Source organism: Manacus candei, unplaced genomic scaffold, assembly GCF_025592945.1.
Source record: "Manacus candei isolate 608988 ecotype Guabito, Panama unplaced genomic scaffold, ASM2559294v1 h1tg000050l, whole genome shotgun sequence".
Taxonomy (NCBI): Eukaryota; Metazoa; Chordata; class Aves; order Passeriformes; family Pipridae; genus Manacus; species Manacus candei.
In genome coordinates, this window is record NW_026138098.1 from 21,850,686 (window position 1) to 21,877,050 (window position 26,365).

The following is a 26,365-nucleotide window of genomic DNA, read 5'->3' on the forward strand; positions in this document are numbered from 1 at the left end:
TAGTCAAGGAAGAAAAACAGACTGGTCCTGTGCATACAGGCCCCTTGGTGCTGGGGTAAGGACACCAATGGCAGGTACATCAGTAAAACTTGAGCAGTTTTCTACCAGGCACAACAGGGGAAGAATCTACTAAACTTGTTCACTACAGGGAAGAATTCAAAAACAGCAGACAGATAAGGAGGGATCAGGCACTTCACTCCTCATGACTCAAAGAAAGAGTTAGATATTTAACTCCTGAAGTGCTTTGAAAATCCCCACCAATATAATGAGTGCAAAAACACTTAAAATAAGAACAGGCAACACAAAAACTAGAGGGGCAGGAAGGCAAGAGAACAACACAAGTCCATTTAAGGCTATCAAGCACAAAGACATCACTTTCCTCTCAGGAAGCCACTGAGCCAGGACTCAGGGTTAGGCAGACCTTTGTTCTCACCAGTACAGCTGCTCTCACAGTCTCAGCACAGAAGCTGGGAGGTAACTGGAGTCCAGCAGAACCCTCACCTAATTTTTTTTTTTTTTTAACATACAAACCACAAGACAGCCCACAAAATGAACCCCCCAACTTCCTCCTGATATTCATGCCCATGGGCTTTGAACTAGGATTTCCAAGAGTTCCCTCTTCCCCCTTGAGCCTTTCCTTACATGGAAGAATTTATGTCAAACATTCAAGTTGTGGTACCCAAGCCACATTTTACACCACATTTGCTCCCCAGTACTAAGCTCCTTGCTATTCCTCTTTCAGGCACTTTTTACACCTAGTTTTGCCGTGCTCTAAAAAGTGTTCCATGAACTGCTTGGCTTTTTACCAGAGCCTCCAACCCAACATGCTGATCCCCACCACAAAGCCACCCCTCCAATGGCCCCCACCATTCAGTCTTCTCACTGGGCTCCATGCTTTCCACGGCTGGAAGAGATACCACTATGGCACAGAGACCAAAGGCCATAATTTAAGCTATTATTGTACAGAATACATCCCCATACTTTCTATTAGGCCTTGATAAAGATGAGCCCCTTCGTTCTACCTTCCGTCTGCTCCCCTGAAAAAGTTAGCATTGGCTACATCTGCAACACTTTGTGGTAAATCACTAGAAGACACCGTTTCCCACCATCTGCATTTCTAGCTCTGCATCTCCCTAGTGGCCAGCAACATCCTGGTGCCCACTGTGATGCTTTCCACATATCCTTTCAGTAGCCCCAAACAGGACTGTATCCCAGGCAGTGAAGATAACAAGGTATATGAACATGCCAAACATCACTTTGCAGAGAAGCTTGGGGCCTGCTGCTGGACACCAAGTAAGATAGTGCCTTGTTCTGGATGGCTTCTACACCCATGCAGGTACTCAGCAAGAAAGTGCCCTTACGTCATAGGCTCCGGCTTTGATCTGCTGATAGAGTTTGTGCTGATCTTCATCCCAAAAGGGAGGGTACCCCACTAGTAATATGTACAGAATCACTCCTGGGAGGGAGAGACACAGATACACTATGGTTAGGCTAATATGCCAATTATTCCTTCAGCCCCTCTTCCTTCCCTCTCAACAGTCCCCAAGGCAATGATTGCTCCACATCTTCATTTGCCATCATATTTAGCCTTCTGAGGTAGCAAAAGACAGTACCAACCTCTCATCTGCTGAACCTCACCCTGGGACTTCATGTTCAACTCTTAACACTGGCTGCCAAGAGCTAGAACAAGGTGCATGATGTCCTTCTACCCTACTCTGGCTACCATGGCTGGTGAGCCTCAGCTCCCAGCTGCTCTCAGAGTAAAATGAAACAACATGTCCTGGGGTTGTTGGGCAGCAAGGGGCTATTTAGGAAGGACTATATTTTTAGATGCTTATTTTGCATGGTCTTGGGACAAAAATGACACTGACAAAGCTAACACTCCTGGCCTGCAGAGAACCGTTGAGTCCAAGTCAGGCAACCCTGATATCACAGATCTTTAAACTTATCCGTCACAGATACATTTACACTTACTTTTAAAAAAAATCAGCCCTCTTCAGTATTTCATATTCTACATAGTTAGTGTAATAGGAAATTGCTACAGTTATCTAAACAACTGACTCTGCAAACCATAGACAGGTCCTATCTTTTGAGTCTCAAACATCTGTTAGATGGCCCGAGGAAAGGATTAAGAGCCAGAATCTTCAGGCTCCAGTATTAACTTCATCTACACAAGGTGCTTATTCTCAAGTGTGCCTTTATGTCTCCACCCAAAAAGAAACAGCACTGCACACCCTCCCAGTAATAGGCTATAAGGAATTGCTCTTTTACATGAAATCATCTTGTTTAAGTGTAAAACATTTTGACAGAATCTTACCACATGCCCATATATCCACTGGTTTTCCATAAGGATCTTTTCTTAAGACTTCAGGGGAGAGGTAGCCTGGAGTACCAGCAAACCCTGCCAGGAAATGGATGACATGAAGTACTTACAGTACCCAAGCAGAAGAGATCTTGCCATATTACAAAATCCACTAGTAGTAACCAACAAATTCTAAAACCCAATTCCCACCCTTCATCTCGTGTTTGCTAGAGCTGCCTTTTGGTACACCCACAAAAAGAGGGAAAAAAACTGAAACAGAAAATCAGATGGGATTGAGTGTCTATGTATTGCAAGAAAAACAGAAGAGTAAGAGGGACCATGTTAATCAGCTGGGCACAAACTCATATGCCAGGCCTTATAGCATCGCTACATATAATGGCTTGGAGTTTGAAAACACAAGACACAGACGGGACACATCAAATTGGCAAATGGTGGGGGCACACCAGGAGAAGCAGTCATCTCTCCAGAATCTCGGCAGCACTCAGTCTCAGAGCTGTTGTTTAACCTGAGAAGGTCTCATCTTAATTATGTTTTAGCTAAACAAAGATAAGGCCAGATCCGAATGTGTCCTGAGGAAGGCCAGGTCAAACGCATTTCTGTAAAATGACCAAACAAAATTCGAGATGTCTACACTTCTGAGTAGTATGAAAGATCAGATCAGGGTCTAAACTTAGCAGCTGCCTTCATCTCTGACACTAGCATCTACTGTAAACTGAGAAGAAAATTAGAGAAACATATAGCCATTTTTTTCTGTCTTTATTCATCATATTCTTTCCTCTATTGCACTTAGGCTTGTGCCCAAGACCCAGAGGCTGAGATGCTTGAAAAAGAAGCAGCAATGCCAAATACACATAGGTGTGCTGGAAGAGCCAAGAGAAAGTACTCAGGGAGGGTGCAACTCAACCAGCCAGCAGGAAACAGGGGAGCAAAAGTGGGAAAGCTCTAACAGTCTTACCAAACCAGGCCTGCTGCTCTCCCTGGACTTCTATAGCCAGTCCGAAGTCAGCCAGTTTGACAGCAGCACCCTTACATTTACTTGCCAGTAGTAAATTCTCAGGCTGGGGAGAAGAAAGAAAAAAAAGGGGTAAGAATGAAAGACTCACATCCTCATTAAAACCTCTTAGCTAGTATTCACATCATCAAATTCCACCTGCTGACTGAATTGAGCAAGCAGGAATAAATCTGTTCAGGTGGAAACACAGAAACAGCAATGAATGGCATTGACCTAGAGTGGCAGATAATTCTCACATCTAACACAAATCCTCTGGCTCCTCTATGAGAGCCAGAGCCTTTCCCAGCACAGCCCATACATTACATGCTGACACCAGAGGGCACTGGCAGTACGGTTCCTGCAGCACATAAGCCAAAACTTGTTTCTGCCCTCCCTGAAGAGAATAACTGGAGGGGGGGGGGGGCAAGAAGGGAGGGATGATGCAGTAGATACAATCTGCAGTGATGTTTCTCCCCATGAACATTAGACAGTCCCCAAGGCACTGGAAAAGTAAATATGATGCTAATAAGGGCTGCCAAATTCAATGCTGTAATGTGGGAAGGCATCATCTGGATAGGCAGTAGTTTTCATCCCTTACAGAAAAAGCCTCAGCCTCAAATTGGCATAAGTAGCACAGCAGTGAGTATTCTTGTAAGCAGTTTTTTCATGCCACACATTTACAGCAGCATAAAATAATCTGTCTTGCTACTGCTGCCATCACCTATACAACAAGCAGCCATGTCACTTCCCCCATGGGCCAGGAAATGGAGACAGACTTTTTCCCCCTCACATTTCCATGAATCTCACTCAGATCATAATTCTGTTGTGGTCACCAGAAGACTTAACACAACTCCAAAAACTGGAGTGAGAGCTGGTAGCTTCCTCTGAAGCACCAGAGCAGCTAGTTACATGGGATCCCTTGAAACCCTAAAGCCTTTAAGGTGGTGGCTATTAGGGCTCTGCAGGAAAAGCAACTTGTAGATAGGCAGGACAAATGTGATCTCTCATCCTATTCCCTTTTGATCATTTGTGCAATTCATATTAAGTTGGAAGCCTGGAAATCCAGAAAAAGGAGCTTGCCTCAGTTTCACAAATCTGATGAAGGTCTTTTTTTGCAGCCTGCTCAACAGTTTCATCCCATGGCAACACTTTACCCCTGTTCTGCCTGACAGGTATAAGATGCTTTGCTTATTCATCTGTCTTGAAGTACTGGGCATGTGCCTCCTTCTGCCTTGAATAAAGGGAAAACAGCCTTCCTCATCACAGCCCTTGCCATAAGCAGCATGGAAGGAGGGGAAACTGGATCTCAATACATTTGGATGCCACTGGCTCTTCACTATATGGGAAGTGGAAAAGATTGTGTTAATCAAGCTACACTAATGAAAATTCGCTGCTATAAACAAGACCCTAAAGCAGAAGACAAATGAAATGTTCTGAAAATTCCTCCCAACTCCATATCACAGTTGGGCTTAGCTTGACTAAGAAATAGTGACATTTAAGCTAGACTTATGCTAACTAAGCACTATTTGTAGCTCTATTTTAGAAACGAACACCTTAAGGCTAATGGTACTTGTCCATGTGCATGTTTGCCAACATATGAGTTGTCTCAGGTTTCAAATACTTTTTGGTGAGGATGTGAATGCACTCTGTAATTTCTTATGGTCCCTATAGGCAGTTCAATGTTTGACATTCTTTATTAGCATTTCAGCCAAAAGACAGGCTTATGAGAGGGAGGTGCAAAAGACAAAACTTTACTTGAAGCAAGCTCTGCAGTTATTACACACTGATCCTGAAGGCCAAGCTTTTAGCAAGGAGCTAAATATTACATAAAAAGCACAGGATCTTGCATTGCTAAAAGAAATGGTTACTCCTGAGGCCTGGATAGTTTCAGTCAATCAGAGCAAGAAACAGAGGAATCATGTTAATTACAGCGAGGAGTGTCTAGCATCTGATAAGTTCTAAACAAGTTGCTAACTTTCATACAAACAAAACTTTTGGAAGGAAACCAGATTATACCTCTGAACATAGGATGTGAAGGAAAACTTATCCTGAACTGGAAAACACTACTGATTTTCACAGATGCCCTAATTTTGGGCAGTAGTGACTCTTGAATATTGCTTTCTCAAGAGCAAGTGTCAGGTCTAATTGTCAGCCATTCTGTAGTAGATCATTTGCATCTTTTTACAGTGCTATGAATCAGCAGGTCAAAAGTGTTGTATGGGACTTTGCCAGAAACACTAAGGGTTGTCCACCAGATCAAAACACCAGAGGAACATTGCCACCAAGCTTGCAACGTGCTTTTGCCTTGCTCTCTGCAAAATATTTTTCTACTTTCCCCCTTATGCTTTGTTTAACAAGCCAAAACCAACACCAGTAGCCAGTGTCGCCCTGCATTAATTTAACTGGACTGCTGGTGACCATCACCATTTCCACTTTAGACAGAGAGGGCTCTAGGGCAGGCAGATCTTCCCACACAAATCTCTTCATTCAGGAGCCTGCCCAGCTCCCAGTACAGCAGGTACAGTGTGGGAAGGGAGTTTAGGTAACTCCACCGTGGAGGCTCTGGGTCTATAAATGTGTTATAATGTGGCAAATGGTTGATTCACCCAGTGTTTAACTGGCCAACAGTTTTGGTTTTAGATTTAAAGTGCTTCTACCAACGAGAGAAGAAAGAAATGACACAAAAAATTGATGTTGAGCGTCTCTGCCCCAGCACAATGGCATGTGTTTGGCAACACTGCAGAATAAAAATACACATGCTCTGTGCAGACAAACTCATCCTGACAGATTGAACAGAGATTGCTCCAGGTCTCTAGAGATCTCTTCAATCACAAACTAGAAAGTATCCTTCATTACAATGAATCCTACCCAAGTTTCTCTGGAAGCCTACTGTACTCCAAAATTCACAACTACTTCATCCTGGAGCTGCCTCAGAGAAGCTGAGAGCTGGCAAGGTTCACAAAGACTGAAAACGTCCTCGAGAGTTCAGCACACCCTCTAGAAAACTCTGAAGAAGCAAATCTGTGCTTCAGGAACCCCTGAGCCCAGTTCAAGTAAAAAAAAGACAAAACCCAACAACAAAAAAAACTCCTGCCAGCTGGCAACACAGTATTCCTGTCTTGACTCTTCCAATGATCCCCTGGGCTGCTCTCCTCAGACTACAGCACAGAGGAAACATTACCTTCAAGTCCCTGTGCACGATATCATGCTGGTGAATGTGATTCACACTCTCCAGTATCTGATGGATACAGTGGCTGCAAGATAAAAGGGAGAGACACACAGAGTTACGCACACACATTTGACATCTCATCTCATCCCAGAACTATTTCCTTAACTTTTATACTTGTACTAGGGGGAAGTTCAAGACCCCATGCTGAATCCCTTTGTCATGACCACTGGATGTCACAGCTCAGTACTGTCACAGCTGAACATCCCCAGCCTCCCAGCAACAGGATGCCAGACATCCTTTCTATAGCAGGACCACAAAGCCTCTCTCCTACCTCCCATCATTTCCTTCCTTTCCTTCCCATCACATTAAGCCTCTCACTTGTTCCTTCAGACAACAGTGCTCACCCCACACAGAACAACCCAGGCATCTGAGTATCTGCAAACAGCAGCCGAAATTGTGCAAGCAAGACCAAGTCACTCCAGGAAACATTCTGCTGGGCTAGTCCCGAGCAAAGAATAAACTTTGAGAGAGCAGCAGCCTCCCCCGACAAATTCAGGATGACGACGCCTGGGCGCCTGCCAGTTTGCAAAGCTTTCAGAGCAGCATCTCAAGCACTTTATATACACAATGCGCACACACACCCGCTTGCTGGGTGCCTTTTAAGTACAGATCCCACTTAAGGGGTTAGTAATCTGAAAAGTAGACTCATCCGTTAAGTGCAGTGTGCTGCACTCCCCCAGCTCACAGAAAACCCTGTCTCTGCCATCCTCACTGCTGTAAACCACAAGGCAAAAGCAAGATGTTATTTACACCTGTCGCATAAGGACAGCACAACACGCCCATGGGTGAGATTCCTGGTTGAAACCATCTCTTCCACTAAACACTTAGCTGCCAAGGGTGAATGTGTAATGGAATAGGGATTTTGACAGCTGTGGTTGGGCAGTAAGCATGCAGATGTGGGCAACTCAGAGAGGTCTATGTCCTCGCTGCAGGATCTCTCAGTCCCCTCACCAACTTCTACAAATCTCAGGGGAACAAATTTGAAATGAGTGAAATATTTGAGGGAAGGGAAAAAGGCTTCTGGAAAAGATAGGAAGAGGGTGAGGGGGAGGAAGAGAAGACGAGGTGCAGCACTGTGTGTTTGCTACCCCCACCCCTCTGGAGCTGGCAATATGATCCTTAGGGTCGGAATCCATGAAAATCTCCCTGCTCCCAAAACAAAAATGTATAATTAGAACAGAGCTGAGTCTGAGCGAGAGAGATTTTCTGGCCAAAAATGGCAAAAGTGTGAGGTGTCCCAGGCAAGCCAAACACGGCAGATTGGCACAGACCTCGCTTCCTTGCTCTCCCAGCCTGCTCTGGAATTCAGCACGGCATGGGGAGAGAAAGGGAGGAGTTTCACTCTGTCATCTTGTGGGCACTTCAAGACCTGGCTGGCTGACAATCAGAGGGTTGAGCACCCTGAGGAGGGCTCACAGAGCAACAGACAGTTCTTCTTTTCCCCTAACTCTGCCATAATTTTCCTGAGCAGTGTCAGTCACTGACAGCTCTTGAGCACTTCAGGGAACAGGCACCGGCAAGAGGGACAGTGGAAGGATTGTGATTGATAACCTCAAAACTTCCCAACTTCAAGGCAGAGTGGCATGACTGACTGTTTATCCATCTGAGATGATGTGCCCACAAGATCTGTACACCCCACTGAAAACATCTGTGGGGCTCTCAGACCCCTCTGCCAGGAGCTCCACCAGATGTGATGAGTTCACTGGCCTTCCCAGCCACCAGACAGCTCACAGCAGAGCATGCAGTGCAATGCCTCGTTTGAAACCCTGCAATGCCCAGGAGACAGGCTGTAAGTGTACCACAGGGAAAGCAAATAAGCACCTGCAGACTCCATCAACAGTCCCTACACTAACACACTCCCTCCTTCCTTGCACTCAGTATCATCTTTCTCACAGTACTGCCTACCAACCTGCCACAGTGTCCACTACTTCCATCTTACCCCTCTCTTCTCATGGCTCCCCTAACTCCTGCTTCAGCAAGGGTTAGTGTGGGATAAGAACACAAACTCAGAATAAGCAGAGTAAAATGTCACCATTAGGTCACTTCCAGGCCATGCTAAAGCAGAACAGGAGCGGCCTAATCCCAGCTTTGATTCCAGATGCTGTGTGTCCAGCAGATGGATGGGTCAGAGAACACCCTCAGCTACTGCTGCAGAGAATACTCACACTGCATAAAGAGGGACAAGCACATGCCACTTCAGGAAGCTCACACGTGGGAGAAAGGGGACCCATTGAGGAAAAGAAGGGCATAACTAAATATTTTTAACATTAAAATATAAAGGTTGCTCTCACATACTGTGCCTTTTCTTACTGTGCCAAACAGCTCACAGTCACAGAGGGCTTCCACAGAAACACAGCCTTCAAAGCCCCCTCTCCCTGTCCCCTGTAAACCACCACCTAGACACAGGCAAACTGAATAGGTCTGCCCAACAGCAAAGGCACATCACTGGAAACCCTGCTAGGAGAAGGCAGAGGCCAAGCAGGCACACCCTCACAGCCACAGGACAACTCTCCCCTCCATTTGCTCAGTAAGGACACACTGTCACCACCCACCAAAGAGGTCAGGTAGACAAAGCTGCTAGCACTGGTTCTCCCAGCAAAGAGCACACCATCTGCAAGTGGCAGAGCCAGCAATGTCTGCAAGTGGAAAGGGCTAGAGCTGCAGCAAGTCAGGTTGACTGTGACAATAAGCTTATGCTAATAGCAGAAAGAGGAATTGTTTTCTCCAGACAAGGAGCAAGAGTGTTAGAACAAAGCCATGCACAGATCAGCAGTCAGGAAACTCATGCCACTTGTACACTGTACATGTATGTACAATGTGTGTACATGGCACATACATGGAAGGGTCTGGAAGGAGCCTTACCTGGCATCTGCTTCACTGTAGTATTCTCTAGCAACAATATCCTCAAAAAGCTCCCCACCAGTAACCCTGGAGAGCAAAAGAACAAAGGAGGTTATGGAGCCCATGCACGTGTAGCTCAAGGATGCTCAGGATGTATGTGGCCCCCCATGTGGACCCTCTGCCACAGCCTGTGTGAGAGACTGCATCACAGGGGAACCAGAGCAGAGCTCCACCACCATGGCACCTGCACTGGCATATCCATGTGACTGACACTGTGGACTTCCATTTCACCAGCAGTGTACAGACTGCACACGAATTGTCCATACACCTCTACAGAGCTTAGTATGTGTTAAGCTTGGGAACAACACCCCTCCTCTGACCTCCCCTAGGCTGCCCCAGAGGCAAAAGTCAGCCTCCATACACAGGATAGCTATTCTTTGCCATTCCATGCTTACACCAGGTGCCAGGAGCCTTCCTGGTCTGTCCCCACCACCCAGACAATGGATTTTTGTCAAATAGGCCAGAGGTATCTACAGGTCTCAAAAGAGAAAGGGAGAATTACAGTAATGCAGGTGTTTCTTATTCCACTCTGAGTCAACCATCAATGTGCCTGCATCACTGGTGAAGCATCAAAGACAGACACTTACAGATCAAAGACGAGGTAATGGAAACCTTCTTCTGAAATGCTGTCATGGAGTCGCACTGCAAAAACATAATCAAGAAATGGAGATTTACAGAGCATGTAGCAAATATGACACTTCACAATTCAAACTCATGCACACAGCCAAATTTTCCCTCAAATCAATGTCTATTAATTCCCTATGCCCTTCACTTTGTGCTCCCTTAGTGACCCATTTCCTTCTGTTATCTCAAAGGAACAGATGGGTGTCCTTCCCAAACACTCAGCCCTCCCCAGTGTAAAGACAAACTCTAAGCATCTTTGACCTCCTGTTCATTCTCCTTCTCTAACACTTCAGTACCTTCCTTTCACATCTGCCAATGTTTTCCTCCATGCTCATGTTTTGCCATCTCTCCCCATCCATTCTTATTCCAGAAAACAAACTCTTTTCAGAGTCTCAAAGCAAGCCCCCAGTCCAAAAATTGACTTCTGACCCTACCCGCTTATCAGTATCATTGGTCTTCCTTCTGCCTTTCATCTGTAAGGTTACATGACATTCCCTTCTCTTACTTCTTTTTCCTCACTTCATCCTGACTTACACACCAAATCCTTATCCAAAATTCAGAACCAGCTTCTTGTCTCATTTTTCTGACCTGCTTGTTACAGGACATATTTGATCACATTTCCCTTTCTCAAAATTTCATCCACCTTTAGCTACCTATCTCTCCCTAATTCTGCTCCTATTACCTAAATTAATCTTCACCTTTTACCCTTCCTTGTCCCCTTTAATGTGCAGGCCCACAATGGGCCACTATTCCCTGATATTCTGGGATCTCTGGGGTTCTGTCCTCCTTTCCTCATTTTACACACAGGCAATAATTATTGTATCTATGCACCCAGCACAGTGCTGTTTTCTCCTGTCTGAATTAAAATCTCAATTTCTTTGATGTTTTTTGGAACTCGTTCTAACCCAAGAGAAGTAACTTCATTTCATATTGCTACCTAACCCTTACTTTTTGCTTTTCTCCTCTTCTGCAAAACTTCACACTTTTCCCTGCCAATCAGTCACAAGTTAGCAATCCTCTTTGACTCAACTTCTAAACCTTCACAGCCTGACTAGAACAAGGTGTCTTCTTCACAAGACCATCTCACCCAACTAAAGCAACTAGCTGAGACAAGACTGGGCCTCAGTCACTGTAACACCTTCTAATCGAGTATCGACCAAAGTAACATTACTGGTCTCAATCTCACAAGAGAAATCTCATTATCCTGCTCTGTCACTTTAATGGTACCTTTGCCTCTCCTTGCTGTCTTCCATTCTCTTCCACATACAATACAGGTGACCTGCCTTGATCTTCCCAGCATCATGGTTTTCTCTCTGCCAGTATCAACAGTTTGCACCCCTTATTGGTGCATGATATCAGATACCACCTCTGTCTTGGGAATGTTTCAAACTAGCACGTGGCACAGGATCCTACCTCATAGGGGACAGCTTTTGCACATGTTGGCAATGCTCTTCTCTGCTCCTCTTTGCAACTCTCCTTTGCTAAGGCACCCTTCCACATGCATGCAAACACACACAAACTCAGAACACAGAGTAGCACAGATGTGCAGAGACCACAGCCAGTACCTGATCTAAAAGGATATCATTCTTTCCTTATTCTTTTTGCCTGTTCATTCCTATATTTTTCTTCCCTTTATCTACAAGCTCTCTGACCTGGTCCCTTGACCACTTTCCTTTCCTTAGCATTTCTACTGCATATCTAACTGCAGGGGTTCAGGAGGAGTACTCCACCCAGCATAATGCTGTAAACATGCAATAACAGTTAGAGTACCAGTACAGTAGGTGTTTCAGGTGCAACATGGTGTTCCTACTGCAGGAAAACAGAGACACATCACCTTTAAGAACTATGTTCCTTAAATCATTCACTGCAAACAAAAAAATCCTCCAAGTAAGCAGTTTTAGCTGGCTATGTAGTAACTTTATTGCAATACAATTTTGTGCTTACAAGAAAACTTGCCTCCTGAGCACTTGGCAGAAAGTAGCAGAGGCAGCATTACAAAAATGCAAGTGAGAAGAAAGGTATTTCCTAGGAGAAAAGATTTTCATTCAAGTCTGGAAACAAGATGGAAAGTGGCTGAAACATACACTTAGATTCCCAATGCAGGGCAGTTTTCACTCCAGTGAACAAGACTATTTGAGGTGAAAGTAGGAGACAAGCACATCAACAAGAGCAGAGGCCCAGAACACAGGCAAAAGTCTGTGAAGAGACCTTATGAACAGATGGAGAAACTTCAAGGAAAGCTGAATGTGCTAATAAGGTCATGTCTGGTGACGCTCAGTGGGCATGAAAAAGCATTCTCCTTCCTCTGGCACCTGAAAGGTCACCAAAGCACTGCAAGAAACAGTGAGCAGAGATGACAGCGGCATGAATGAAATCATGACAGAGGAGGAGCACAGCCACCAGCAGGTTGAGAACAGTGGCCTTGAAAAAGGAACAACAAACATGTCTGCAGGTAGAAATGAGAAAGAGTGAAAGATAAACTTTGACGCAAAGATGCGGGCAGCAAATTACATCAGAAAATGAAACACAAATGAGCTGATTGGTGCTATTTCTTTGTCCTGAGGAAAGCAATTTTGTCAGCTACATTATGAAAAGGGAAGGAAGTAGCAATTCAGCTGGCAGAGACTGGCAGAAGCAGCAAAAAGAGCCTTCAAGGACAGTAAAAACACTACTCGCATCCTTAGGTGAGGAACCATGACAGGAGGACAGAGACAGTTCATAAATACTGACGCTGTACATCATCCTAGGGCTGCACAGCAAAAGAAGGCCTTGAAGGCAGGACACAGGTCATTAACTTAACAAGGGAGCTACCTCCTCACAACAGCCCAGAGCGATGCTGGAACAAAATCTGCCCAGGATTTAAGCTGCTGAGGTAACAAAGCTCAGAGAGTAATGGTAGAATAGCAAAATCTAGAAAAGCTACAGGAAAAATGACATTGGGCCCCACCACCCTGCACAGGAATAACTAGTGATATTAGGCTTTAATTGTGAAGGGGGACAGCAATGAGGGGAGTCAAAAAGGATTAGGAAAAATCTGAATATACCAAAACTTATGACTTTCAATTCCAGCCCTCGCCTACTTCACAGTGATGCTGACATGAAGAAACAAAAACAATACCCAGTAGCAGAATAGAAAGAACACTAGTGCCCTTTCACCGTAATATTTTGCTTCCCTATCCTCCTGCAGAACCACAAGAGCTTTCCTGACCAGCAAGGAGACTGCAATGGACAGCTCTGATGCCATGGTTCACTCTGCTGACACATGAAGTCAAAATGCCCTGTTTTCTAATACAGTGCTAACTACTAGGGACAATCAGCTTAAACACATGATCTGCCTTTTCCAAAACTATTCAGCCAGCCCATGAAATAGCATATATTTAGAAGTTACTGAAGGATAAAAAACATTTTAAAAGGTTCTGTGCCTCCTCTCCATTTTGGTTCACAAATATGATCCACATTGTGTGAGTATTCATCATGAAGACACACAAACATCAGAAACCATCTGATACCTCCACTGTCCAGGTGGTAATGAACTCTCTCTGCTTAAGGATAACCTGTACAAGTGTCCTTCACCTGAAGGCAGAACACAGTTTCCTCAATGGCCCGTTCCAAGAGTGAAACCCAAGTACTGGGCTGTCCTCTGTTTCAGACACTTTCCCATGAAAAGAGCATCCCATTTGTTCACAGGCTGCTGGTTCTGACACACTGTCTGACAACTTCATTACTACCTACCACAAGTTCAGCTTCAACCAAGCAGTTGAGTAGAGTTCACAAAGGCTGTTCATTTCTGTGTAACCTTTTGACACAAGAGGGTGAAAAATATAATAATATGTAAGTACTGGAGGGTAAAGTATGCCCAAACCCTGATTATACATGATAAGAAATATGGAGAAATAAAAATAAAAGTACTCATCCAGTTAACCTTTTCTTCAAAAACATTACAGCACTCCTTTTTTTTTTTTTCTCTCGTCAGGGGAGCAGTGATGTCTATGTCTAGCACAGGAGGCTAGACAAATACACACATCACAACCAAACTACAAAAGAGACCAGTACTTGCCAAGGAACCTCATCTCACTCTATTCACCAGAAGATGAGGTAGATTATTTCTATTAGCTCGTTCTGTTGCCCAGAAGCAGCAATTCATACCGTATTTCCTTCCTAGCCAAACACTCTTAACACAAGGAGTCTTATAGATGTAGGAAATTAGACCCTGCCAACACCACACACAGCTGGAGTCCCCTGATGACTCTTCTCATTCAAAGATCTCTGATGGATGAAAAAGCATGTACTACAATGGTTAGGTTCACAAGAACAGACAAAGAGAAGAGAGTAAGAAAGAAAACAGAAGCAAGTCAGACACTGAGGGACTAAATCAGTTACAGGATATGGTGAAAGACTTTACCCAAGGTCCTTTCAGAGCACAGGAAAAAGTCCCATCCACACAAACAGAAGGTTTGTAGAGTTCACATGCACATCTAATTTTGTAAGACTGGCAGGTCTTACTGATAACTTTAGAAATAATAAATAAAAAAACCCTAGAGCACTAGTAAGCACTTCCAGAACAAATGCTATCCAAAGGAGTAGAGTCAGTTACAGACTGGTAGGTAGAAACATCTTCTCCAACAATACCAGCTGCTCAGTGATCAGAAAGTGTGCATCGCCACTTGGATAGCTCCAAGAAGTACATGGCTTCTGGGAGAAACAAGGAGTCATTTCAGCACAGCATCTTGATGAAACAATGTTTTCAGCAAGTTGTAAAAATTCTAACTTTAATCATATAGAGCCCTGAATCTGGTACTGCAGTGATACTCCACCAAAGGTGATCAGAGTCTGCTACCCAAAACTGTTCCTCCAGTTTTAAATGCACACACGTAATTCTGCACTGTTAAAGATCTGTGATGCATCACAACACACAGGGCACAACCTAGTTAACTGATTTAAGTATCCTTTTCCACCCTCAGTCTCCTCTCCAGCCTCATCCTATGTAAACTAGTCCTTCCTGTACTGGAAGCATCTCCCACAGAGTTGGCCTTTTGGAAAAAATAACAACAGAAAAACAGTGATATCAAAACCACTCCCATTCCCCAAAAACCCAGATCTTTGACACAGCCTGATGCAAGTTAGGCAAGTTATTTTCTGTCTTGTGTATATGTCCCTAATGCAATCCAGAACATTTGCAAAGAGCCTGATACCACAGCAAGTGGCTCAAGGGGATGTGCTGCAGCTACTGAACCTCACGGCAGCTGTGTACCAGGAATTCAAGCACTTTCTAAGAACGTCTGCTGTGAATATTACTTTTCTCTGCCTGCTGTCTTCAGAGACTCACTGGAAATCTTGCCTCAAGAGCAGAACTTTAAGCTGCTACTTCAAAGTGTTTCAAAATCCTCGTGCGCATACAGTTTTTATTTTTGAAAGAAATAACATTAATAGGTTATTATAATAACTACAGAAAATTAAGTATTTTAGTGAGAAACAGCAATACAGTAACAGTCATGCAACGTGGTTTACATTCCCTTCTTGAATAAAGTGATGCTGTACAGACAGTCACAGCTCTCTGCTGACTGTGATATGAACCAAGTGAGCATGAGAGCAAAAAAAAAACTGCACCAGCCTAACAACCAATGCAAATTGCTGCTGAGTCATGCACAGCAAGGCTCTGTGAATGCAAAAGTTGAAGCGAATCATGAAGAGATCAGCAAAGAGCTTTCAATTTTTACAAAACCCCACCTGAACTACAGGAACATAAGAAGACATGGAAAAGCAACAGGCATCTCATTTTTAAAAGGTCACATCTAAAAGGCCAATTGATATGGGGGAAACAAACACGAAATATGCCTAGCCTAGCTTTGACCCACATCTCCCTTTCACTCTGTCCAGTGTGCTGAATATTATTATCTTTTTACTCTTATATCAAGCACAACAGGCCTGGAGCATTTATGCCTGCCACATAAGCCCCAGGATGAGCATTACCCTGTATCCCACATCCACAGTAAACAATGGAGCAGGGCTGCCCAGGGGCTCAGCCCATGGCTGGAGCAGGCAGGCAATTGTTAACACAGGGTGATTTCTGGCAACAGGCTGCAAGTAAGTATCTGCCAGCAAAGAGGTTTCTGAAGACACAACAAAAGGCAATTACAGAGGAAGAATTCCACAGGACAATTCCCAGTGTCTTCACCTGGCAATCACTCATCTCTGCTTAGGAAAAGGTAATGTGGTCTGAAATATGCTTGCTCCTACATACCAGTAGTCTTTGCCTGTCCTTAGGGACAGTGTTGAAGCTACAGGTAATCTTGTCTGCTAAATCTAGGTTCACTGGTGTTCTTAAATGTAAAGCATTTTGATACTATGGGAACATAAAGTATGGTATTTGCCAACTATCTCTGCACCAACAGATTGCTTGCTGTGATTATGTAACATTTGGGGCTCTTAAAGTAAGTTGCCTGTGTTGCAGTACCTGCAGCAGAGCCAATACAAGGCAACAGAGATTTATGGTTGTTTCCTGGGTCATGGTAATTGTAACACAGGAACTCTTTCATGCAGCCTTTGTAGTACAAACTCAAAAGTACTCTGGGATCTTCTGGACTGAATAATGTTATTTAGAGGTCAGCCGCTCATTAGAAACAGCCACAGCTTCAATTCTCAGCAGTTTCCAACAAGTTGCCTGTATCATGGAGAAATGGAGGAGGTAAGAGCAACTGCAAAGGGTGTATTTCAAGAGACTCTGCATGTCAGAAGAAGCAGAATAAAACTGGAGGCTAAAACCTACCTGATGCCCTCTTCCAATGATATTCTCCAACATGCCAGGAGGTGCTGAAACTATAGATACAAATACACATGGCCCGACAGACTGCAAAATGAGCGCTACTGTCCATGGCAGCACAAGTGACAAGTGAACTGACACAGATGGCTACCACCCACTCTCTGCTTCCCCAGCTGCTCACCAGCCTGGGCAGCCAAGATGGGAACTGTCCCACCACCTCCAAGCCTGGCTGAGTGCCAGGATGCTTCCTGCACGGTTCACATCACTCGGGATGTCTGTCCCGCAAGGAGCCACCACCAACCTGTGACTGCCTGTGAGCTGGGTGCTCAGCTCCCACCCCAGCTGTTTCTCTAATTACATTAAACACGCAAACTTCAGCTGCAGCTGCTCAGGCTGCCTCCAAAAGACTCTCCTTTTAATTAAAAATTCGCTATTAAAAAGCATTAAATTGTGTAATGCAAATAATCCTCTAGAAATCATCTGTTCCAGCAGCTAATGACCAGCTTTGTCAGAACAGTAACTAATGGTAGCAGGACAGTTAGCTAACAGGACATAGCAGGCTGCTGTTCACCAGTCTCTTAGGAACATGGACTCTTTCCCTCCTCTCCAAAATCTGACACAGAGGTCACAGTATGCTGGATGTACACCAGCTTGCTGCAGACTCCCCAAGTCCACAGCATGTCACACCAATGGTGGTTCTAAAGCTTTGGAAAATGGAAGAGAAGAAGGACTTGTTAACACTCTGCTCCAGTTCAGGCAGAACGATGTTGCTGCCAGCTCTGCAAAGAAACACAAGGAATAGTCCTAAGGAAGTGTGAAAAAGCAGACAAACACAGAGGTGAGTTCCCTCCTCACCATTGTTCTCACTGTAACCTTTGTAACACTCTAGCCCTAAAAAATGAGGCTAAAGCACTGCCCAGTCAGGAAATTCCTTTATGCACTGAAATTCATGGCCTAGAAAGGAGTTGCAGGGAGAACAGTACCTTTCCTATTACAAAACTCATCCTTCTGCAGTGATAAAAAACAAAAGTAAAATAAATAAATAAATACACACACACACACACAAAAAAAAGTATTTTTAAAATACATTTTAGTCACAACTAAATGTTACTTTTCCTTTGATTTTACAATGTCTGTATTGAAAAGCTGAAGTTTAGCACCATATATAACATTTAGTATGCCCTACTTAAACACTACATGAGCCAAAAGAGTGCATTAACAGAAATGTTTCCTGCTTTCCTGATAACAGTGCAATCACGACTATCCAGAATTGTTATTAATAATTTCCTATTAGCCACATAGCAGATAAGCAAAGTACTTCTGATAACCACTGGTATTATATTAGAGCTTTTTCTAAAAACCCCCAAAATAATAACAAACTGACTTCATTGATGTCTCAAAGAAAATACACAGAGAACACCTACTTTATTAGAATTAATAGAATAAAGATAGCGGCCGTGACAAATTTCAGCTCTTGTACAATGCTCTGCAACTTGGCTACACGAACTTCTGCCATCAGGGATGAGATGGCCTTCGGTGGGGCACTGCAGTGCTCCTGCCCAGGCAGGCAGGTGTTCTGCCTGACATCCCCCAAACCTCGCTGAAGGCCCCTGATGTTCACAGCTCCAGTTTCTCATTGCCAGGACAGCCATGACACCTTCCCACAGACACGAGCTCTGTTCAAAAGGCAGGTTGCTGCTTGCACGATTTCCCCCGAGCGCAGCCGCCCCTGCTGCGTGCAGGGCTCAGGCAGGGGGAACCCCCAAGGAGGCTCCCTCCATTCCTTGGTGCTATCCTAAATAGAGCGGGGAGGGGAGGAGTAGAGGAATTCTCCTCTGATTTTTGCAGTACCTTTGAGTGCACTGAGTCTGGCCCTCATCCCACTATTTATTTTTTAAGGGGTTGCTTGCATACAGATAAATCTCACAGCTAAAGAGATGAATAATGTAATCCAAATATGTCTCTAGTACAGACCAGAGAGACACACAGAATAAATATAACCCCTGGCAAGGAAAAAAGTGCAATTATTCCTCCATTCTCGAATTGAGGGGGCTTATGGAGAAATGTTTTTCTTAAAACTACAGGAAAAGCTATAGGAAGAGATGGCAGTAAAAGACAAAAACATGAAGAGGTAAAAAATAGTGAAAGAATTAACTGTGAAAATGAGAATGAGAAATAAAAAGGTGGACTGGCTGGGGTTTTGGGGAACATCCTATCAGGCAGAAATGCATGGGCACTCACCTAAATCTCTAGCATTGAAAGGACTGCAAACAATAACTGGTAACTTGCAGCTCAAAGGCTCAAACTTTCCAGTAGGAGTGCACTCCAGCTGATAGTTTCTTTGAAGGTTTTTTGAGTGTTTGTTGGTGGCTTTTTCCCTTTTTCTTTTTCTTTTTCTTTTTTTTTGGCAAGGTAGGAGGAGAGCAGGTTAAGGGCATAAGTCCACAAATATTATTTTTTGACCTCTTAGGAAGCTCAGTAACTTGCTGTCCTCTCAGACAGACCCATGACACCTCCAAGGAAAAGATGCTCAGTTACTGAGAAAGTCGCAAAGCATAAATCTTGCTACAAGGTCTCTTCTCCACCCACCCCACCTTCTCCACACCATCCTCCCTCTGCACCAGAAGCAGTACCTCAGCAACAGAAATCACAGGACAGCAGCTTTGAAAAGCCAGCCATGCGTGGGAGGATCCCACTTGGAAACCCCCGAGCATCCATAGGGCAGTAATCGTGGCCAAACCACGGGATAATCCCCAGCATTTTAACTATTCTTTGCACATCACATCCTTTCTGTCCCAATTGCAAAGGCAGTCTGGATGCCTGCAGCCAAATGAAAACAAGGAAATCTGCTGTTTATAGCAAAACACAGCCTACGTTTTTTTCTTGTTCGCTAAGGAAGCAACTCAAATCTCTTGTTAAGGAAAAGGTGATAGGAAAACATTACAAGTGGCAGCAGGGGGGAAAATTTGAGGGCCTTGTTAAGACTAGTATCTCAGAATGAGGAACGAGTGAACCTGAAGGTGTAGCTGATACCACTAAGACAACAAATCCAGTATTAGGTCTGCAGACATGGTCAATGCACCGTTTCCCCCACAGGTTAGTTATGAGCGTTGTGGGATTCTCCATCTGGGCTGTACAGAGAAGGATAGCATTCTCCTCAGTCTTTGCACCACTTTGCACTTTGATCATAACCATCATTTAAGGGCACACAAACTGGAGGCCTTTTCTTACACACATCCATCAAAATTGCTCCCACAGCTCAGAGGCACTAGGAGAACCAAGACCACTTGTCAAAGGAAATAAGACTCATCCAGATCAAAAGAAATTCTTCTAATTCACAGGGGATTTCTATACCATTTTCTTCCCATTTTAAATAAGGACATGTCCAAAATTGTGGTTTATGCTGAGAAAAGCCAACAGATAGAAGTTAAAGTAAAAAGAATTCAGATGCAAGTATATTTCGGAAAAGAAGTCTGAAGTAGGAAAAACCTGAAAAAGCAATAATTCTGATAGATGCTGAGGACAGCATTTCACCACTGCTATAAATTCCCTCAAAGAAATTAACTCTGAAGCAGTTCAGCAGAGTATATGAAGGCAGAAATCAGAAACAGAATTTGGCTCTGGCTCTTGGGCTACTACCAACCTCTCTTAAAATATGTATTTTTATTATTCTAGACCTAAGTGCATCCAGTTCTTCAGAGCAAAGGCTGCCATGAGCTGGAGCACAATGACCAACCAGAAGTGCTCAGTTCCAACTATGAACAAAAGATATATTAGAGAACTACGTCTGTACAGTTGGGTTAAAAATATCTAAGACAGAGTACAGATCAACTAGTCACAGGTCCAAAGATGAGGCACATATTTAGACTGGTATAACAAGGAAAATTTAGGAGAAAGGCAACACCTAACAACATAGTAGACAAAATCCATGCACAGAGCAGACTTCTACTCTGTACACTGACCAAGTCACACTGAACAATCCTACCCTTGCAGGGGAACACAGGAATGCTAGAAAAGAGTTTTCAAAACTATGAACAATGATTTGGACCAAATTTTGCATCATTATTACTTTGGGAGTCCTAAGACAGGGAAGGTCACATTCAGCACTGTTCTGAACTTCTCATCTGCACTGAACAAGCCTGCAGGATAATACTAGGGTTCACAGCTCTGTCACTGTTCTAACATTTAATGGATAGCAGGAAGCATGGAAAAGAAAAATGAATTTTTGACAAGAGAATCCCTGTAGTGAATGAATGACAAGATTTAAAAATTAAATACACAGACTGACTAAGCAGAAGACCAAAAGAGCTGTTCCAGTAAGCAAGAGATAATATGCAACACATTGTAAGTTTAGCTCTGCAACAAACAGAAGTTCATTTTATCTTAGCCATTGCACAAGTTTCACTGGCACAATCAGGAAAGCATGTGCAAATGAAGAGTCAGGGCTATGAGTGTGCTTATAGAAATCTGCCTCTTTCCTGCAAAGCAGAGATCAAGGGAGAAGAGAGCTCTTCTACATGTTTCCAAACACATCCATGTCTAATGCCCACAAGATTTATACATAAGTGAATCACTGGAACAGTAAGTTGTTCAAGAAGTGGAATTCCCCATAGAGCCATGACTCTTCCCAACTTCCACAGGCACTTTATCTGCTTATGGACAGATTAATGATGTTGTCTTCTGCATCTTTAGCATACCCATATCCTCAGTAATGGGTGCATTTTTTGAAATTAACAGATCACTGGTTGATCTCTGTCCAATTCTGCTGTATTTGGTGACCATGGCTGGCAAATGGCTTCTCTGAGCCAGAATTCAAAGTTTTCTTGAAGTTCTCAGAAGGAAAAAGAACAATTTGAAACTTAGGGAAAGTAGTCCTTCCTCTACTGAAGTCTGACCAGCTATAATGACACATTCAACATGGTACATACCATGAATTGGAAATCAGAAGAAAATTATCTCAAGTTAATTTTCTTTTTTGTCCAGACAAAAAAACCCTATTGCAACACCAAGCTCTTGGAAGGATTACTCCACTGTGATTACCTTGGCCATAATGTGCATCTAAAGACAAGTAAAACACCCAACTACACAACAATAGCCTATAATTGGGTCTAAGATTTTATGAAGGCATGTTAGGATAACTCAGAAAGCAGTCATTTCACAAAAAGCAACAGCAAATGGAAATATCACCATTACTCTGTATCTAAAGTAATCTTTATTTTATCAAAGTAGCAGTGTTATGGTCAGTGTGTTGCTGTCCAGAATCAACTGTCCTGCTGTAAATGCATAAGAACCACAAATTCAACAACAGGCTTACTTTATATCCTGTGTACCCTGCCTGCCTCACAGAGTCCTAACTTTCAGTCTTCTGCCCGAGACTCACTGCAGGCTCAGGTCACTGTAGAAGAACAGGATTTGCTGCGACACAATTTGCAACAAAAAACAGTAACAACAAAACTTGAAATGGAAAGCAAGTTCAAAATCTGCAGAATTCTTCATGGCTTGTGCAGTGTTATGCACAGAGCTCACACTGAGGCAACACACCAAGTATTCATCCAGAAGAGTTTACAGCATGGAATGCCAGTAACTAGGTGATTACTAACTGCTAATACACATTTCGAGGAAAAAAAATACCGCTGTGTCAGAACAACATGTTTCCCTTCTATGACAACCTAACAAGTCCAAGGAACATGGAAGCAGCAGTGCATGTAGCATCTGGACTTCAGCAAAGCTTCTGACAGCATCTTACGTGCTCTTTCCACAAGCAATTAAGAAAAAACATGTATTCAGAACTAGCTTACAATACTGTATACAACTCATTCTAAAAATACTCAAAATTGATCACTGTCAAACTGGAACAATGTATCAAGGGATATCTTCAAGAGTTTGTCCAGACTCCAACAGTATTCAACAGTGTTATTAATTATCTACATGACGTAATATATGGCATTGTTATTAAAGACCACGTTACTGTGGGAGCTGCAACCCTATTATACTATCAACAGATAAATCAAAATGGTCTTGACAAATTTGGGGAGGGGGGAACCCACAGACTGGATTTCTTCCTGTTTGTTTTAATAAAGACAAATGTACACTTTGTAGGAACCCTCATCTATACAAGATGGAAAAATTATTCGCTTGCCAGAAGTTGTGCAGAAAGTAGTCAGCAGCAATAATGTATCAGAAAGCAAATTTGCATCAACAGTGTATTTACATGACAAGTTTCAAAGGTTGATGTACAAAACGAGTATCTTTGGTAGGACCAGTGAAGTATTTCTTCCCCCTCTACTCAGCACTGACACGACCTGAGTTAGAATCCTGCGTCCAGTTTTGGGCATCGCATTTCCAGAAAGATATGAAGCAACTGGAGAGAGTCCAGGGAAGGATGGGGGAGGGGGGGAAGAAAAGAAAAAAAATAAAAATACAAGGTCTAGAAAACATGACGTATAAGAAAAGATTGAAAGAACTGGGTTTGTTTAGTCTGAAGAAAAAGACTAAAAAGAGACATGATAACAGTCTTCAAATATGTAAAAGATTGTTACAAGAAGGAAAAAATATTTTCCCCAGATACTCCAGATAGAACTAGAAACAACAAGCTAAGAGAGCAGCAAATTATGTTTTTAATGTTTATCCGACAGAAAAATTAAAATTTTAAAGACTGCCACCAGGGGCTGTAAAAGCAGTAAAGGTTTTTAAGAACAAATATAACTGGAACCAGCCAGGTATAAAAGGTATTCACAGGACTGCTGAATGGACCATATGACTTCCTGAGGTCTTAACATACTTCAACTCTGTTGTAGGCCTAAAACTTAATTCCTCTATTTCTATTTGTGAGCACTCATTGAGTTTACAATGACGAGCTCCTTTTCTTAAAAGAAAAACTGTTTCTTCTAGAAAGACAAGAAATTCTCTGTAGAAAATGCAAGAACCACGGACATTCCCCCAAACTGTCTTTTCCAAACCACATCAGAACAGGAGAGAAGCATTACCACTCATTACAGATGAGGAACAAGCTGTAGAATTGAACCAGGAATGTGATACATTTCTGTTTTCCATGCAGTTTACTTATAGAAGTGGTTTTCTTCTTGTCTATCAGATTTACTTTGTGAGAGGTTTGGCAAGAAAAGATGTAAGAAATTATAAAAAGGAGAGATGATTAAAGTGAAGTTAAGGTCAAAATAAAAAGTGACATCACCTACTAAACTAAGTGCAGCAAGTCTTACAGGGCAAATGAACCTCAATAAATAGAGTTTTAGTCATTGTGAATGTTGCCAAGAAATAAATAATCTGGCTAATATATTCATCAGTGCAAATTACTGCAGAAAGTGACCACTGCTCCTCTCCTCATGCCATACCTCCACAAGTACATTCAGATGCAAGAAAGCTCTTTCTGCTGAAAAGCTGCTACTAAGGAGCTTTGCATTGTGTGAGGTCCCGAGCTTGTGGAAATTCCTTCTTCATCACATATGTAATAGGCTACAGATGCTAGTCCATGCTCTAAGGCACCTTTTCTCTCCCAGGCCTTGAGATGATAGGAGCAAATGACTGAGAAGCTGAAAGTCAGGAGACCAGACAAATGCCCTTAAAGTATTATCTACATTGACAGTTATGCAAAAGAAAGGCAGGTTTCCCAGACACGGATGTTTAACTGTGGCTTGGTTGAAGGTGGCAGTTTGGTATTTCTTAATGTTTTCTTAAATAAATTAAATCAGATCTTAGGTAGGATCCTAGAGGTTTTACTTATTTTAAAAAACCTATAAAGGGGATTATTAAGGGTCCAAACTTCCACGGTGCTTTGGAACTACATAAAAATCCATGCCCTCTCTCTACAGTTCAATAAATAATGTAGTTTTTTATGTTGTGCCTTATTTTGCCTCTTCCCGTATTCCTAGATAAAACCATTCCCTTTACTCCAGTACTCATTTCCATCAAAAAGGGCAATTCGGTTTTGGTCTCTTGTTTTCAGAGTACGTGGCCACTGTAATGAGAAGAGCTGATGTATTAGCCCGCCCTCCTTTAACTTTGGCATGTTATTGAATCCAGCATTTAAACTGACATGCCACAAAGGGCCAAGAAGAAGAAACAGAAGATGGGTGTGGGAAAAACAAACACAACACCTCACTCCCATTGCAGACTGTCAGATGAGCAGACAAGAGTCATGCATCACCCAAGGAGCAGGGACAGCTCTGCATGGGTGAGCAGATGGGAACATGGCACTCTTTGGTGAACATCTGGATCAGGATGCTAAGGAATGGAACGGGGTTATATGCAGAATTTGTCATAGAGAAACTGCGGTGATTTCAACAGGCAATTTTGATGAGTTGTTGTGAATGTTCAGAACACATCTGTTCTCTTACAGCATGCTAGCTGAGAAACTTTACTACTCCTGTCTCACCCCCATCCCTCTGAGCCCAAGGAAGTTTACCGATATTTGGATGCTTTAGAAGTCGGCAAATTCGAGCTTCACGTTCCAGTTTCTGGTGATCTGAAAGAGAGTAAGAAAGAAGGTGTTAAACATCACAACTCTGAACTAAGCTCTTGCTCATATTCGACAGAGAGAGGAACACAGTGACTCAGCAGACATCCAGAGGGCTGGGAACTGCTGGAACATGACTGTCTCCCAAAGCCTCACAGCCTTTTCAGATGACAGGACTGCCGCTCCCACTACAGAACTAGCACTAAACTGGTATTGCATCCTTTGATTCAAAGGGAGTAGCTGCAGAACAAAAGACACAGCTCTTCCATCAGCTTCTCAAATACGCAAAGCCACTTGTAGTGACATCCCTTTCGAGACTTACCCCTTCTCCAAAGCTGGAGAGTTGGACGAAAAAAGATAACTCACATGAAATGGGAAAAGGAAATACACAGCTCCTGCTAATGCACAGTCATCACATGAAGTAGGGAACTCTGCCAGCTTCAGTGAACTGTAAAGGTAACCATACTTCAGTACCCATGGACAGACTCGCTGGCGAAATGCTGATCACGCACTTAGAAAACTCCAGGCAAGAAGTTCTGCCCAAATGCTAAGTATGCTTATTCCAGCCCACAGGCAACATCAGTTCAAGCACGACATTCATCTGGATTAAAGCAAAATATCAAGGAGAGTAAAAAATGGTTTCTCCTCCCATGAGCAAGTTCAAGGAAAAGAGAGGGAGCTAGAGCAACTCTGCCCTTCTCAGCCAAGAGGCAGGAGGTCTTTTAGCCACTGAGATTTTTACAGCAATGGCTGAGTCCTGAATTTACACCACAAAAGCCTCAGCTTCTCGAATGAAATGCTCACATTGGATAAGCACAGACTGACTGAAAGGATCTGAGGAAGACAAAATCTTTTAGGCAGCCCTGGCAGACACTGAACTCTAGACTTCGGGGATGCAGATGCCTAGAATGAGACAAGCAAGAACTTCCAGTCCTTGGACTCCCCATTCCAGTCATCAAAAGAACATAGCAAGGGGAAGCAGCAGTCCCTGCACACTTTTGACATTTCCTTTCATGCAGATCTTCAGCATATGGGCTTTAAAACAAACCTTCTCTGCAGCCTTG

General features: G+C 43.2%; 1 protein-coding gene across 24 annotated transcripts in view; it reads right to left on the reverse strand.

Moving 5' to 3' along the window:
* Positions 1-26,365, reverse strand: part of CAMK2G (calcium/calmodulin dependent protein kinase II gamma) — a 118,441-nt gene that overhangs the window by 39,831 nt on the left and 52,245 nt on the right. For all 24 annotated transcript variants that reach the window (XM_051800914.1, XM_051800891.1, XM_051800892.1 and 21 more), the window contains 7 exons: positions 25,251-25,310; positions 10,032-10,086; positions 9,406-9,471; positions 6,496-6,568; positions 3,279-3,381; positions 2,318-2,401; positions 1,362-1,456 (listed from right to left, as the gene is read on the reverse strand). In XM_051800914.1, coding sequence (XP_051656874.1) covers positions 1,362-1,456; positions 2,318-2,401; positions 3,279-3,381; positions 6,496-6,568; positions 9,406-9,471; positions 10,032-10,086; positions 25,251-25,310 — 536 coding nt within the window. The remainder of the gene's footprint in view (positions 1-1,361; positions 1,457-2,317; positions 2,402-3,278; positions 3,382-6,495; positions 6,569-9,405; positions 9,472-10,031; positions 10,087-25,250; positions 25,311-26,365) is intronic.